Source organism: Mercenaria mercenaria, chromosome 5, assembly GCF_021730395.1.
Source record: "Mercenaria mercenaria strain notata chromosome 5, MADL_Memer_1, whole genome shotgun sequence".
Lineage (NCBI taxonomy): Eukaryota > Metazoa > Mollusca > Bivalvia > Venerida > Veneridae > Mercenaria > Mercenaria mercenaria.
In genome coordinates this window covers 15,726,401-15,742,447 of record NC_069365.1, presented here as the reverse complement: position 1 = coordinate 15,742,447, position 16,047 = coordinate 15,726,401, and the positions used below count along the sequence as shown (strand labels likewise).

The 16,047-nt window shown below is 36.5% G+C and overlaps 1 protein-coding gene across 1 annotated transcript in view; it reads left to right on the top strand.

Moving 5' to 3' along the window:
* Window positions 1-16,047, top strand: part of LOC123556538 (uncharacterized) — a 155,083-nt gene that overhangs the window by 123,698 nt on the left and 15,338 nt on the right. The window contains exons 16-21 of the mRNA XM_053544445.1: window positions 4,169-4,324; window positions 8,796-8,898; window positions 9,442-9,578; window positions 11,615-11,849; window positions 12,595-12,719; window positions 14,391-14,635. Coding sequence (XP_053400420.1) covers window positions 4,169-4,324; window positions 8,796-8,898; window positions 9,442-9,578; window positions 11,615-11,849; window positions 12,595-12,719; window positions 14,391-14,635 — 1,001 coding nt within the window. The remainder of the gene's footprint in view (window positions 1-4,168; window positions 4,325-8,795; window positions 8,899-9,441; window positions 9,579-11,614; window positions 11,850-12,594; window positions 12,720-14,390; window positions 14,636-16,047) is intronic.

Sequence of the window (16,047 nt, the reverse complement as noted above, 5' to 3'; positions counted from 1 at the left end):
AAGCGACTAGCGCAGGCTGGTCTGGATCCATGCTGGTCACAAATGCACTATGTTGGTTTTCTCATAGTGCGGCTCAATTATTATGTTTTTCTTTGATGTTCTGATGTATAAACCCGAGATGTGACTCTAAATGTCATCTTCTCAAAATGACTAAAATAGAGATATGCAATTTATTAGAGTAAAGCAAAAAGCTGTTGGATGTAATACAAAGAAACTTGACATAATGACAGATTGCAGTGTGAGAAAATGCAGAGTGCAAGAGACATATTTCTTCAATTGACTTATTGCAGCATTATCTTTCTTCTCTGCATTTTTTTCAAAAGCATATTAATTAAGGCACCATAATTCACTTTATGAAATATATGAAATATTGTTCACTAAAATAAACAAAGGTTTGTATCTTTTGTTTTCCATAGAAAATATATTGGAAAGGTCTTTAAAATTGCTAAACAGATAAAACAAAATTGGTTGCATTATATATATATACCATCATGGAAATACATATGAATACAGTTATTTTGTAGCACAGCTTTAAGGATATCCAAACATTCATTGAAAGTGGCAGCTAAGGTAAACACAAAGTAATTGCTGATCCCAATTTAGTTCTTGTGTAAAGAATTCCCTGTAGTACACTTATTGAAGGTGCTGTTTATTTCTTCGCATACAATTATTTAACAAAGCCCTGTTAATTTGAAGAACATTCGTCAGTTCCACAGATCATCTTGTTTTACAAAGGGAGACATTGATTTTGTAGCAGAGAAAGGAAAACGTCTTATTTGAATTGAAATATCACTATTCTTGAATTTTTATTCCTCCACGAGTGGGAAGACTGGGTTTTTGTTATGTCTCCCACCACACAGTGGTGTGGGAGACATATTGATTTACTCCAGTCTGTGTGTGTGTGTGTGTGTGTGTGTGTGTGTGTGTGTGTGTGTCTGTCACAAAGCTTGTCCGCATTCTAAGTCGAACATTTCTCATTCGATTTCCACCAAACTTAAATAAAATGTGTTTGACCATAAGACCTTGGCCAAGTTCGATAATTAGTCAAATCAGTCCAGGCGTATTGGAGTTATGGCCCTTGAATTACCAAAAATCGGCCTTTTTACTCTTGTCTGCACTCTAAGTCAAATATTTTTCATCCGATCTTCACCAAACTTGAACAAAATGTGTTTGACCATGAGACCTCGGCCAAGTCTGATAACTAGCCAAATCGGTTTAGGCATTTTGGAGTTACGGCCCTCGAATTACTGAAAAATCTGCCTTTTTACTCTTGTCCGCTCTCTAAGTCGAACATTTCTCATCCGATCTTCACCAAACTTGAACAAAATGTGTTTGGCCATAAGACCTTAGCCAAATTCGATAACTAGCCAAATCCGCCCAGGCACTTTTGATTTATGGCCCTTGAATTACTGATTGGATCCACTTGTCCAGACCATCTAATTGGATCTACTCGTCTAAACCATCTAGAGAAACTAGACATTTTTCATAGAGGCAGTCGTGGGAGACATGCACTTTTCTCAAAAACATCTCTAGTTTTGTTTTGTTTTTATTGCATTTAACTTCACACTGGCAGAATGTAGGTCATATGGCAACTTTCTAGCTTCTGGAGGTGGACAAAGACCCCAGCTGCTTCCCTCAGTATTATTTCAGTTGCAAGCGGGCACCTAGATGGAGCCGCCAACCCTCCATAAGCTCGCTAGATGACTTTCTGACATGAAAGAATTCTACACCTTGAGCGAGGTTTTGAACCCACATCGGTGAGGGGTTAGTGATTCATTGTCAGCAACCTTAACTTCTTGGCCACAGAGGCCCGCTGGTGCACCTCTGACTGAATCATTTGCCTTCACACAATAGAATTAAGCCCTGTTTGGGTCATCATGTGAGGGAGCCATCAAGCAGGCATGTGGAAGGTCGATGGTTTTACATATGTCCAGTATGTCCACCAGTGCCTGAAAGAATGCCCTGAAGTTCACCTTGGATCTTCTTCCACAAAACTGGAAAGTTGCTCAATATGTAGGTGTGACCTTAAACCAAAATTTATATCTTGGGAATATAGTTTAAGGTAATTTAAAAGTTTGGCTTGACACCCAAAAGAATCAGAAAAGACATCATTGGTTGTAATCTTAAGAGAAATGAAAACTTTAACATTTGTTTTGTCCTTGACAGGAACATTCTAGAAATATAGTCGGCTTCCTTGTAGCTGTAAGCACTTTCTATAAACACAGCCTAGTTTGTCTTGCCATATAAATGATGCAATGTTGCTGTTTATTATTCTCTTGTGTAATTTGTTATGTCAACACGAGTTGTGATTATGACAGTTTTTATTTTGCTATGTACACAGTATTTGATTATTGATATTGCATTTGCAAAGATAGAAAGTTACAGCCTAACCCACTGGCACCAAGCTAGAAAGAAAATGCCATTTTTATACGCCCTAAGGGATGTATTATGTTTTACCCTCGGTGTTTGTCTGTCCATCCGTCCGCCCATTAGCAATTTCGTGTCCGCTTTGTAACTCTTGAACCCCTTGAAGGATTTCAAAGAAACTCGACACAAATGTTCACCATACCAAGACAACATTCATAGCGCATGTTTTGGATGTCTTGCTTCAAGGTCAAGGTCACAGGGGTCAAAGGTCAGACCAGTTTGTTTCGTGTCTGCTCTGTAACTCTTGAACTGCTTGAAGGATTTCAAAGAAACTTGGCACAAATGTTCACCACACTGAGATGACGTGCAGAGGGCATGTTTCGGATGACTCGCTTTAAGGTCAAGGTCACACTTAGGGGGGTCAAAGGTCATATATGTCTTTGCTTTGTGTATATTGCTCTGCATTGCCGTGCTCTTGTTGTTTTTTTTGGCAAATCCCTTTTTTTGTTCACTTACAATAAAAACAATTTGATTTACTTCCCTTTTATGTTACTATAAATAGCTTATTTTAAAACTTTTTTATTATTGGCCGTAGGGAAAAACCGAGACCACTTTTCTGTGGTACAACATGGATGTTACCTCCAATTTTTAGGTGTGTTTTGACATACCTGTACCTGGTAAGGATTTTTTTGTGGACTTAGAATATTGGGCAGATCCCTTTTTTGTTCACTTACGATAAAAAAAAATTTGTATTACTTCCCTTTTATGTTACTATAAATAGCTTACTTTAAAAAAATATTTGTTACTGGCCGTAGGGAAAAACCAAGACCATTTTCCTGTGGTACAACATGGATGGTACCTCCAAATTTTAGGTGTATTTTGACATAACTGTACCTGGTAAGGATTATTTTGTGGACTTTTTTTTTTTTGGATTTCTTCCCTTTGTTGTTCCTGTCCTTTGGGCTTCAACAGTTTAGTTCTTTAAATTTTGCTCCCATCCTCTGATGTAACCCTTCAGGCGTATATTTGTTCATGCTTTACCTTACTTATGGGTATACTATAAGAAACATGGTCATGAACAGGAAGATATTCTAACCCATCTCCGTTACGCATTTCTCACATAAAACATGCAGCATGGTATATGGTATTTGGGTACTTTGCATATTGAATAAGTGATGATGTATCTTCCGTCGTGCACCTGTCACATTTGCAAGTGAGGTGAATGTTGATGTGATAATCAGGCCAAAGACACTGCCTCCACTTATTCATGTTGTGAAGTTGTAATTTATTTTGGAGACAAAAAATGTACAAAAACCAAATTACGGAACTTTGTAAGTCCACATGACCGTCTTGTATAACTGAAATATGTAAAACTGGATAGAATGTCAGTTCATAGCCATAGCGACTGTTGAGGCAACTGTGGCACTTGCCTCAGTCAGTTTTTTTTTCCCTTATTGGCCTTCATCGATTTCCCCCTCATTTTCCCTTTCTCAAAAACAGTTTTAACAGTTCTTTTGTGCAAAATAAACACATCAGAATGCATTATTTCATGTCCTATTCTAAATTTTTCTTCTGATCTCCAATGGACAGGAGTGGGACACCCCTTCTCATGCTTACTGCTGTTGGCACTTTTGCCAGAATAAATGCTTCTTGTATTCAGATAATTCTAAAAAAACTATAATACAATGCCCTCTTTCTTGGTGAAATTTAGCAACTTTCTATGGCCCTGCTGGGTCATGTTGTTATAATGTATATTTTCAGTGTTGAATAATTATGTAATGCATAATATTCTTTGTGTTAGCTTGCAGATTGAACAAGTATCAAGTGACAAACTGCAGTCTTTTAAATGAAACATTCCTTGATGAACCTACTGTCAACAACACATTCTGTGGAATCTATCTACAAGAGTGCATAAAGTCTGACAACCAGACTCAGTTCCTACAGGACAATATCACAGGTATATGTTTCTATGTACATAAAACAATACATTCTAGGGAACTTACATACAGGGTTGTATCAATCTGACAACAATACTCATTACATACAGGCCAATATCACAGGAATATAATATATATATATATATATATATATATATTTCTATTTGATCCTACAATAAGCAATACACTCTGTAGAATTTATATTCAAGAGTGTATCAAATCTATCAACAATACTCATTATTAATCCCCCGCCACAAGTGGTGGGGGTTATACGAATGGTCTCCGTCCAACCTTCCATCTTCCATTCTTCTGTAACATTTTGTGTCCGCTCTGTATCTCCTAAAGCAGAATCCATGAGTCAGCCATGTCGGTTCAAGGTCACAACTCAAGGTCAAAGGTTTGAGCCTTCCATTTCGTGTCCACTTTGTATATCCTAAACCCCTTGAGGGATAATTATGAAACTTAGGCCAAATGATCATCTCATCAAGACGATGTGTAGAACCCATGAGTCAGCCATGTTGGCTCAAGGTCAAGGTCATAACTCAAGGTTAAAGGTTTGAGCCTTTCATTTCGTGTCCGCTCTGTATCTCCTAAACCCCTTGAAGGATAATCATGAAACTTTGGTCAAATGATCACCTCATCAAGACGATGTGCAGAACTCGTGAGTCAGCCATGTCGGCTCAAGGTCAAGGTCACAATTCAAGGTCAAAGGTTTGAGCCTTCCATTTTGTGTCCGCTCTGTATCTCCTAATCCCCTTGAAGGATTCATATGAAACCTGGATGAAATGATCACCTATCCAAGATGATGTGCAGAACTCATGAGTCAGCCATGCCGGCTCAAGGTCAAGGTCACAACTTGGGGTCAAAGGTTTGAGCCTTCCATTTTGTGTCCACTCTGTATCTCCTAAACCCCTTGAAGGAATCTCATCAAGAACTCATATGTCAGCCATGTCGACTCAAGGTCAAGGTCACAACTCAAGGTCAAAGGTGTGATCTCTGTATCTCTCCTAAACCCCTAAAAGGATTTTCATGAAACTTGGGTCAAATGATCACCTCATCAAGACGATTTGCAGAATTCTTAGGTCAGCCATGTCAGTTCAACGACAGGGTCACAGCTCGAGGTCAAATGTTTACCAGACTGCCTTGTCTACTTGATAATGGAATATTTATGGATAGCTGTACATAAAATCAGTTTATTGTGTATAGTATCACATGATGCAGTTGCTGCAAGTTAATGCACCTATTTGTCATGTTGTGAACTGGTTAGACACATACCTTCTTTTTTTTCAAGACAGAAACAGTTTCATCGGTATAATGTCCCTGTAATGTGTCATTTTTTAACTGATTGGGCAAATGCCTCTGTCCAATTTAAGCATAGGAGACAATGTTCATAGAATGTGTCATATGTAAACAGGTTGATATATGCCTCTGTCCAATTTAAGCATAGGAGACAATGTTCATAGAATGTGTCATATGTAAAACAGGTTGATATATGCCTCTGTCCAATTTAAAGTAGCATGCTTCCAGATCATTCAACAACAAAAAATTTTTTTAAAAAATTTAGATATCTTGAAATAAATGCTATATTTTTTAAGAAGGCTTTAAAACTTAATTACTGACAAACTTTGTTACGGAAACACATGAGAATTTGCTGTTTTTACTACTTTTTACGATGAAAATCGTAAAGCATTTGTCACGTTTTTACTCCATGTAAACTGTCTCGATTATAAATATCTATATTTTGAAGTCATTATTTGCCACTTCAGCTATAGCGCTAATGGTTATTGCCGTGGCGGTCTGGGGTTCGATTCCCAACACGGTCTTCTTTTTTTCTTGATTTGAAACTTTTAAAATATTTTAGAAACAAAAATTCATATTTTAATGTTCATAATATGACCAAACTTCAATTTGAAAGAAAGATTATTTTTTAATCAAATCTGGAGGCATGCTGCTTTAAGCATTGGAGACAATGTTCATAGAATGTGTCATATGTAAACAGGTTGATATATGCCTTTGTCCAATTTAAGCATAGGAGACAATGTTCATAGAATGTGTCATATGTAAACAGGTTGATTAATGACCCTGTCCAATTTAAGCATAGGAGACAATGTTCATAGAATGTGTCTTATGTAAACAGGTTGATTAATGTCTCTGTCCAATTTAAGCTTAGGAGACAATGTTCATAGAATGTGTCCTATGTAAACAGGTTGATTAATGCCTCTGTCCAATTTAAGCATAGGAGACAATGTTCATAGAATGTGTTCTATGTAAACAGGTTGATCAATGCCTCTGTCCAATTTAAGCTTAGGAGACAATGTTCATAGAATGTGTCATATGTAAACAGGTTGATTAATGCCTCTGTCCAATTTAAGCATAGGAGACAATGTTCATAGAATGTGTCCTGTGTAAACAGGTTGATATAGTAATGCCTCTGTCCAATTTAAGCATAGGAGACAATGTTCATAGAATGTGTCCTATGTAAATAGGTTGATATAGTAATGCCTCTGTTCAATTTAAGCATAGGAGACAATGTTCATAGAATGTGTCATATGTTAACAGGTTGATTAATGCCTCTGTCCAATTTAAGAATAGGAGACAATGTTCATAGAATGTGTCATATGTTAACAGGTTGATTAATGCCTCTGTCCAATTTAAGCATAGGAGACAATGTTCATAGAATGTGTCATATGTTAACAGGCTGATTAATGCCTCTGTCCAATTTAAGAATAGGAGACAATGTTCATAGAATGTGTCATATGTTAACAGGTTGATTAATGCCTCTGTCCAATTTAAGAATAGGAGACAATGTTCATAGAATGTGTCATATGTTAACAGGTTGATTAATGCCTCTGTCCAATTTGAGCATAGGAGACAATGTTCTTAGAATGTGTCATATGTAAACAGGTTGATTAATGCCTCTGTCCAATTTAAGCATAGGAGACAATGTTCATAGAATGTGTCCTATGTAAACAGGTTGATTAACGCCTCTGTCCAATTTAAGCATAGGAGACAATGTTCATAGAATGTGTCCTATGTAAACAGGTTGATTAATGCCTCTGTCCAATTTAAGCATAGGAGGCAATGTTCATAGAATGTGTCATATGTAAACAGGTTGATGTAAACAGGTTGATATATGCCTCTGTCCAATTTAAGCATAGGAGACAATATTTATAGAATGTGCCATTGTGTTAACAGGTTGGATACATGCCTCTGTCCATGCATCATGATGTCCTTTGAATGTGTCATTGTGTAAACTAGTTGCACACTATCCATTGTCCCATTCAAGCCTACAATATAGTGTCCATAGAATGTGTCACAGCGTTAACTGGTTGAAAACATGCCTGTTTGCACTTCAGAGGAAAGGCACATTTTCTACAGGATTATGCTTTGTTTTGTCGTTATGGGTATATGTCTGTGTATGTTCATATTCTGGGTGGATATATACCTTTATAAGTCTTGGGCTAATTGATTTCCATGCAAAATTGTTATTATTATTGTATGTAAACTGTTAGGGATTCTCTCTTGTAACATGTCTATATACAATGTTCAGTGCCATCTTAAATATATATTAATGTATATAACATGATATTTATTCCTTGTCTTGACCTCCACGAAGAAGGGATATATTGCTTTGCTCATTTCTGATGGTCAGTTGCTTGGTACATTAATGGTTTGGCCTCCTGTTTTAATATACATATAGTGGAAAATGTTTTTTGGTGTACAGATGTCAGACTTTATAGTATGGCAGCCTGTGGTTAGTTTTATCTCTGTTATTCTTATTGTGTTCAGTAGCTGAAAGGTCAAGGTCACAACGACTTTGACACGAATATGGTTTATGGAAGTAGATGGTACCTATTATTTTAGGGTTTGTATGTCAGTTTAACAGATCAGCGACCTTGAGATTTTTTGGGTCATTATGTTAAAAGATAAGGTCACAGTGACCTTGCGCTTGAAAAAGGTTTTAGATCAGCCAGTTTAGAACTGTTAGGTATTCAGCAATCAGACCTGGTAAGATGCTTGCATACAACAGTAGATGAATTTTATTGTTTTGAGTCCAAAGGTAAAGGTTATAGTGACCTTGCTGTTGAAACCGGTGTCCTTTCAACACCAGGAGACGTATAGAGCTTAAGCTCCAAATGATGATTGCATTAGTTAGATAGATAGATAGATTTATTTCAACATAAAATGTACAATTTACATGGCGACTTACAATTAAAACATACAATCAAACAATAAACAAACATGTATGAATTAATATAGCCATGTCAATCAACATTATATGTTAAGGATAACACAAAAAAGAGTTAAAATATAAATATATATTAAAATAGTTAGTGTTACCATGAATATTATAGAGCTCAGTTTATCAAAGATCAATGTCACAATCATTTAGACTGAAACTGTATAACATTCCAAGTTATCTCCTACAGACCACCCTGATTAGCATAGTTCTGTGTTTTACAAAAAGCTTTTGCCATATGTTTCTTACAGGATGTATAAGTTGGTTACATGGCAAGTTTGGTGATGCCCTGTATATACCAGAGAGACAGAATATGATGGCAAACCTAAAAGATCCAAGCGAGGAATATTTCCAGTACGTTACCTGTCGTTTTTGTACTTTTAGTTTATGTACTAATGTCTTTTCCTGGCAGCAAAGTTTACCCAGCACTATCAAAGACTATCACACACTGTGAAAATTAAGATCATTTACAGTCAATCCTGTGTATAAACACCTTGTTTTGGAGACATTAACAGTGTTCTTTATTTGCAGGTGGTCTGTTTACACTGAAAATGTTTAAATTGAAAATGAAAGTAGCTTACTTTAGCACCAGGTTGTTCACTTGTGATCTTTAGCACAGGCTTAAACGTCGTCAGCTTTTTATCTGAAAAAATCTGTACATTTTCATAAAATCAAACAATTGATGTAAATTGTTTCCGAAAAGATCCCATTTAAAGTTTGCGTAATGTGAAGTAATGAATAGAACAAAAGTATGCATAATATTTCTACTGAAATGAAGAAATGAGGTGATCACTAGAGATGATTATGATGATGATGATAAAATATTCTATCCTTGAAATATTGTTAAAACAACTTGCTAGCATTCGCAGATGTATATTTTGCTGTTTCTGCTTGCAGTAATCAAGTATTAAATGAGTCTGATGGATTACAGAACATGGGATCTGTACAATGGCAACTTGCTCTGTACCTTCTTCTTTGCTGGGTCATTGTTTTCATGTGCTTGGTCAGGGGAATCTACTCTGCTGGAAAGGTAGGTCAGGGGACATCATTCCAAACAAAAAGTTTGTTCAAGGAATGTCACTCTATCACAGAGTTATATCTTAGATCATACATATAGAACATTATTCCAGGGTATATTGAACAAGGGGAATAAGCTCAGATGGATATGATATTAACCTGACTCAAAATATTGGCTGGCAACTCTTCCTGATACGGTGTACAAGAAAGTTATTTGACACATTAACATTGTTCTGTGCATTGTGGCAATGTATTTAACAAGTAGTTGAGCACCTATTATAACAAGAGGGCCATGATGGCCCTATATCCCTCACCTGTTATCATTGCACTTGAGGACAAGAAGGTCCTCGAAAAAAATATCTAAGTCCAAAGGACAGGAACAACAAAGGGAAGAAATTTAACCAAAAAGAAAAAAAAATTCTTACAAGGTATAGATATGTCAAAATACACCTAAAAATTGGAGGTACCATCCAAGTTGTACCATAGAAAAGTGGTCTCGGTTTTTCCCTACGGCCAATAATAAAAAAGTTACTAAAAATAAGCTATTTATAGTAATGTAAAAGGGAAGTAATTAAAAAAAAAAAAATATTGTAAGTGAACAAAAGAAGGATCTGCCAAATAAATCTGTTGACATAAATGAAATTTCAGATCAGTATCTTCATTAGTTATGGAGATATACCCATTTTAATTTGAAATAAAGGGAAGTAATTTGACATAAAATCAGTCCATATTTATCTACCCTGATTGTCTCAGTCCAACTAATAACAATAATGAAATTTCAAATAAGTCCTATAAGTTCTTACTGATATAAATCCATTTTGATTACAATCAGGGGAGGTAATCAGATATAAAATAACTCTGGAACCTACGATTGGATCTGATTTGTCATGGAATCCAGGATTTATTGTTGTTGAAGATATTTTGGAAGTTTGTATCAAATAAAACCATAAATGAAGTCTCTATGGCTGCAAAAGCCATAATAGCTAATTTTGGACCTTTAAGGGGCCATAACTCTGGAACCCATGATGGAATCTGGCCAGTTGAAGAAAGGAAGCAAGATCTTGTAGTGATACAAGTTGTGTGCAAGTTTGGTTAAAATCAAATCATAAATGAAGCTGCTATTATGCAAACAAGGTCAAAATCGCTCATTTTGGCCCTTTCAGGGGCCATAACTCTGGAACCCATTACGGGATTTGGCCGGTTCAAGAAAGGAACCGAGATCTTATGGTGATACAAGATTTGTGCAAGTTTGATTAAATTCAAATCATAAATGAAGCTGCTATTGTGCAGACAAGGTCAAAATAGCTAATTCTGGCCCTTTCAGGGGCCATCACTCTGGAACCCATAACGGAATCTCGCCAGTTCAAGAAAGGAACCAAGATCTTATGGTGATACAAGTTGTGTGCAAGTTTGGTTAAAATAAAATCATAAATAAAGCTGCTATTGTGCAGACAAGGTCAAAATAGCTAATTCTGGCCCTTTCAGGGGCCATAACTCTGGAAACCATAATGGAATCTGGCCAGTTCAAGAAAGGAACCAAGATCTTATGGTGATACAAGTTGTGTGCCAGTTTGGTAAAAATCAAATAAAAAATAAAGCTGCTATTGTGCAGACAAGGTCAAAATAGCTTATTTTGGCCCTTTCAGGGGCCATAACTCTGGAACCCATAAAGGGATCTGGCCAGTTCAAGAAAGGAACCGAGATCTCATGGTGATACAAGTAGTGTGCAAGTTTGGTTAAAATAAAATTATAAATGAAACCACTATCGTGCAGACAAGAAATTGTTGACGCACGCACGGACTGACGACGGACGAAGGGTGATCACAAAAGCTCACCTTGTCACTATGTGACAGGTGAGCTAAAAACATGTTTGATAATATCCTGTTTGTACATACCATAGTCAAATAATGCTCACTGATCAGACACAAAAAAACTTAGAAAATTGATGATAGGTCCAGAACTGTATAAAATTTGTTAAAAATGTGTTTACCTATTAATAAATATTAGATTTTCTATGGAAGCATTTTTATTGTGAAACTTTAATTTCAGGTAGCATATTTTGTTGTGATTATTCCAATAATTTTACTGGTTGTGTTGCTAATCTGCGCAATGATGGTTGAAGGTCATCTAGAGGGGATCCGTTTCTATGTGAACCCTAAATGGGACAAGGTGCTCACAATGCAAGTCTGGAGTGATGCTGCATCACAAGTCTTCTTCTCGCTGTCAGCCTGTAGCGGAGGTCTCACCACACTGTCCAGTTATAACAAGTTCCATAACAATATCTACAGGTAAAGACTTTCTTCCAGTACAATCCACCTCGTGCTCTCAGCTTGTATCACAATGCTGTCCAGTTATAAGATGTTTCATAACAACATCTATAGGAGTACAGTAATCTTCTCACTCTCAGACTATATATGTATTCTCACCATGCTGTCCGGTTATAAAATGTTCCATAAAATCTATAGTTAAAGACTTTTTGAAGTACAGCCTTTTTCTCGCTGTCAGCCTGTAATGGAGGTCTCACCTCACTGTCCAGCTTAATGATTTAATACTTATATTTTTAATGGTGCAGAATGAACCTGGGTTCCATTCTTGGTGATATTTTGAGCACTGATAAGAATCATAGTAGAGTCACCAGCCTTCTGCAAGCAACTTGGATTGCTCCTTGCATAACAAGATAAGTGTGGCTTGAACCCACAGAGGTGAGTGGCAAATGGCTTGAAGTCGGTGACCTGTCAGTTTGCTTATTTATTTGTTGCAGGGATGCAATATTGATATGTGTTGTGGACTCACTAATGAGTGTTCGGGCTTGGTTTGCAGTGTTTGCCCACTGGAGGGATGCAATATTTATATGTATTGTGGACACAGAAATGAGCATTCTGGTTCACAGTGTTTGCACACTTTTTATTGCAGGGATGCAATATTGATATGCATTGTGGACACAGAAATGAGTGTGCACACTTTTTATTGCAGGGATGCAATATTGATATGCATTGTGGACACAGAAATGAGTGTGCACACTTTTTATTGCAGGGATGCAATATTGATATGCATTGTGGACACACTGATGAGCATTCTGGCTGGCTTCACAGTGTTTGCTTCTATGGGAATACTGGCCCATCAGCTCAATACCACAGTAGACAATGTTGTCACATCAAGTCAGTATCTGTTCTTTAAAATGTAGTAACTGTTATATTTAATGAATATAGTAAAATTCAGTTTCACTGTTAGCTCAAAACTAGTTCAAGTCCTTGTATTGAAGTTTGTTACCTTGTAAATAATATTGTAGATTAAGGCATGCTGTTTTTAAACATTAGAAAAATTTTCTGGACAAAATATGGCCTGTTATCTGTAAAGAATATATGGGTTGTAAAATAGATTTGTGTTCTGTTCATAGGGATAATGATGATTTTGAATTCATTTCATACAATTGTTATTTTATATTTTGTCATCTAGCATTTTTATGCCCCCAGCATCTACTAATGCGGGAGGCATATAGAGATTATCCTGTCAGTTCGTTCATCCGTCCGTACGAGGTTAACCATTATGTCTAGCATCAATACCCCTTACTAGAATGACTTGATACTAATGCAGATGTAACCTATGACCATTCCTCATCTTCAGACATCACCTGACCTCAGTTTGACCTTGAACTTGACCTCGTTTTGGACTTATGTTGCTTTGTATCGACAAGGATGCCACAGAGGGCATCAAGCATTTATTGAACGCAGCTCCTTGTTTAAAAATTGGCGAGCAATTTTCTTACATTAATCCTGCACACTCCTATTTTAGTCATTTTTAGCTCATCTGATTTTTTGAAAAAAAATGATGAGTTATTGTCATCACTTGAGCGGTTGTCGGCGTCGGCGTTGCCTGGTTAAGTTTTATGTTTAGGTCAGCTTTTCTCCTAAACTATCAAAGCTATTGCTCTGAAACTTGGAATACTTGTTCACCATCATAAGCTGACCCTGTATAGCAAGAAACATAACTCCATCTTGCTTTTTGCAAGATTTATGGCCCCTTTTGTACTTAGAAAATATCAGATTTCTTGGTTAAGTTTTATGTTTAGGTCAACTTTTCTCCTAAACTATCAAAGCTATTGCTTTGAAACTTGGAATACTTGTTCACCATCATAAGCAGACCCTGTACATCAAGAAACATAACTCCATCTTGCTTTTTGCAAGATTTATTGCCCCTTTTGGACTTAGAAAATCAGTTTTCTTGGTTAAGTTTTATGTTTAGGTCAGCTTTTATCCTAAACTATCAAAGCTATTGCTTTAAAACTTGCAACACTTGTTCACCATCATAAGTTGACCCTGTACAGCAAGAAACATAACTCCATCCTGCTTTTTGCAAGATTTATGGCCCCTTTTGGACTTAGAAAATATCAGATTTCTTGGTTAAGTTTTATGTTTAGGTCAACTTTTTCTCTTAAACTATCAAAGCTATTGCTTTGAAACTTGCAACACTTGTTCACCATCATAAGCTGACCCTGTACAGCAAGCAACATAACTCCATCCTGCTTTTTGCAATAATTATTGCCCCTTTTGGACTTAGAAAATCATTTTCTTGGTTGAGTATTATGTTTAAGTCAACTTTTCTCATAAACTATCAAAGCTATTGCTTTAAAACTTGCAGCAGTTTTTCACCATCATAAGTGGACACTGAACTTCAAGAAACATAACTCTATCCTGCTTTTTGCAAGAATGATGGCCCTTTTTAGACTTAGAAAATCATGGGTAGGACAATATTTCTATTACACAAAAAAATCAGATGAGCGTCAGCACCCGCAAGGCGGTGCTCTTGTTTAAGTATATTTTCTGTTACAGATATAGGTCTTGTGTTTGTTGCATTCCCGGCTGCTGTTACCAATTTCCAGCCATCAGCAATGTGGTCAGCGTTCTTCTTCCTGATGATAGTGATGATGGGAATGAGTTCCATCCTCGTGATGACAGAGATCATCATCACCGTGATCATGGATGAGAACGTGGAAATTTTCCGCAAGTCACGAATACTGGTGCTGTTAATTACATGTTCTGTATTATACCTGTTAGGGCTTCCAATGACAACAGAGGTATGTATATATCTTAGAATTTGAAGAAATGAGATAGGCTTTTTTAAGTTTTTATTTGGGGTATGAAAGCATTGGCAGTTGTTAATTCTAGTCCTAACATACATTGGCAAGTGTGCAGATGTACCGGTAGGCCTGTAATACATTTGAAAGTGTATAAACCGAGGCCTTGAATGAATGGACAATTGTGTAAATCAGGGCATGTTTATGTATAGGGTGGCTTGACACATAAAGTATGTGCTCTTCACCACTGTACCTATGAGTCGTGCAACATCAAGTTGTAATAATGAAATGAATGAACTAGCACGCAGAAAAGTGCCATTCAAATATTCCACATGAAAATGCAAACACAACCAGCCGTGTCCAACTGTATAAGAACATTTTGGTTAATTATATTTGCACTATCTTTCGGTTCAGCCTGTGCTGGAAAAAAGACCCAAGAATATATGACATTATACATTCCTTGTGAAAATGTAGTGGTGCCTTAAACATGTTTTACTCAGCTGAAACACTCGTAGTGTCTGTAGTGCTGGCTAAGGATGCATGACACCTTATTTTGCTTATTTTTGTTGCCTACTCAATTAACACTTTAAAAATATATGAAACTCACTGCCTTAGGACTGCTACTTTAAATATTAATTTCGATACTTTAAATATATGCAGATCGCTGTAGGTAAACCCCCACCTTTGTAATTTTATAAATTTTGAATATTATATTGAATACTGAATTGATAGAACTGTTAATTCTGAATTAATTACATATTGTAACATTATCGGATTGTGGTGGTATTTGATGCTTTAGAATGGTTGTGCTAAATTATTGTATTAAACTATTTCAGTTCTAGTCGGAATTAACCAAAATGTTTTATACAGTTGGACACGGCTAGTTGTGTTTGCATTTTCATGTGGAATATTTGAATGGCACTTTTCTGCGTGCTAGTTCATTCATTTCATTATTACAACTTGATGTTGCACGACTCATAGGTACAGTGGTGAAGAGCACATACTTTATGTGTCAAGCCGCCCTATACATAAACATAGAAAGGTAGGCCTGTAATACATTTGAAAGTGTGTAAACCGAGGCCTTGAATGAATGGACAATTGTGTAAATCAGGGCATGGAATACATTGGCCAGTGTTTAAATCTAGTCCTGAAATACATTCAGTTTGGCAAATGCATGAATCTAGACTGGAATAAATAGGCAAGTGTTTGAATCTAGTCCTGAAATACATTCAGTTTGGCAAATGCATGAATCTAGACCTGGAATAAATAGGCCAGTGTTTGAATCTAGTCCTGAAATACATTCAGTTTGGCAAATGCATGAATCTAGACCTGGAATAAATAGGCCAGTGTTTGAATCTAGTCCTGAAATACATTCAGTTTGGCAAATGCATGAATCTAGACCTGGAATAAAT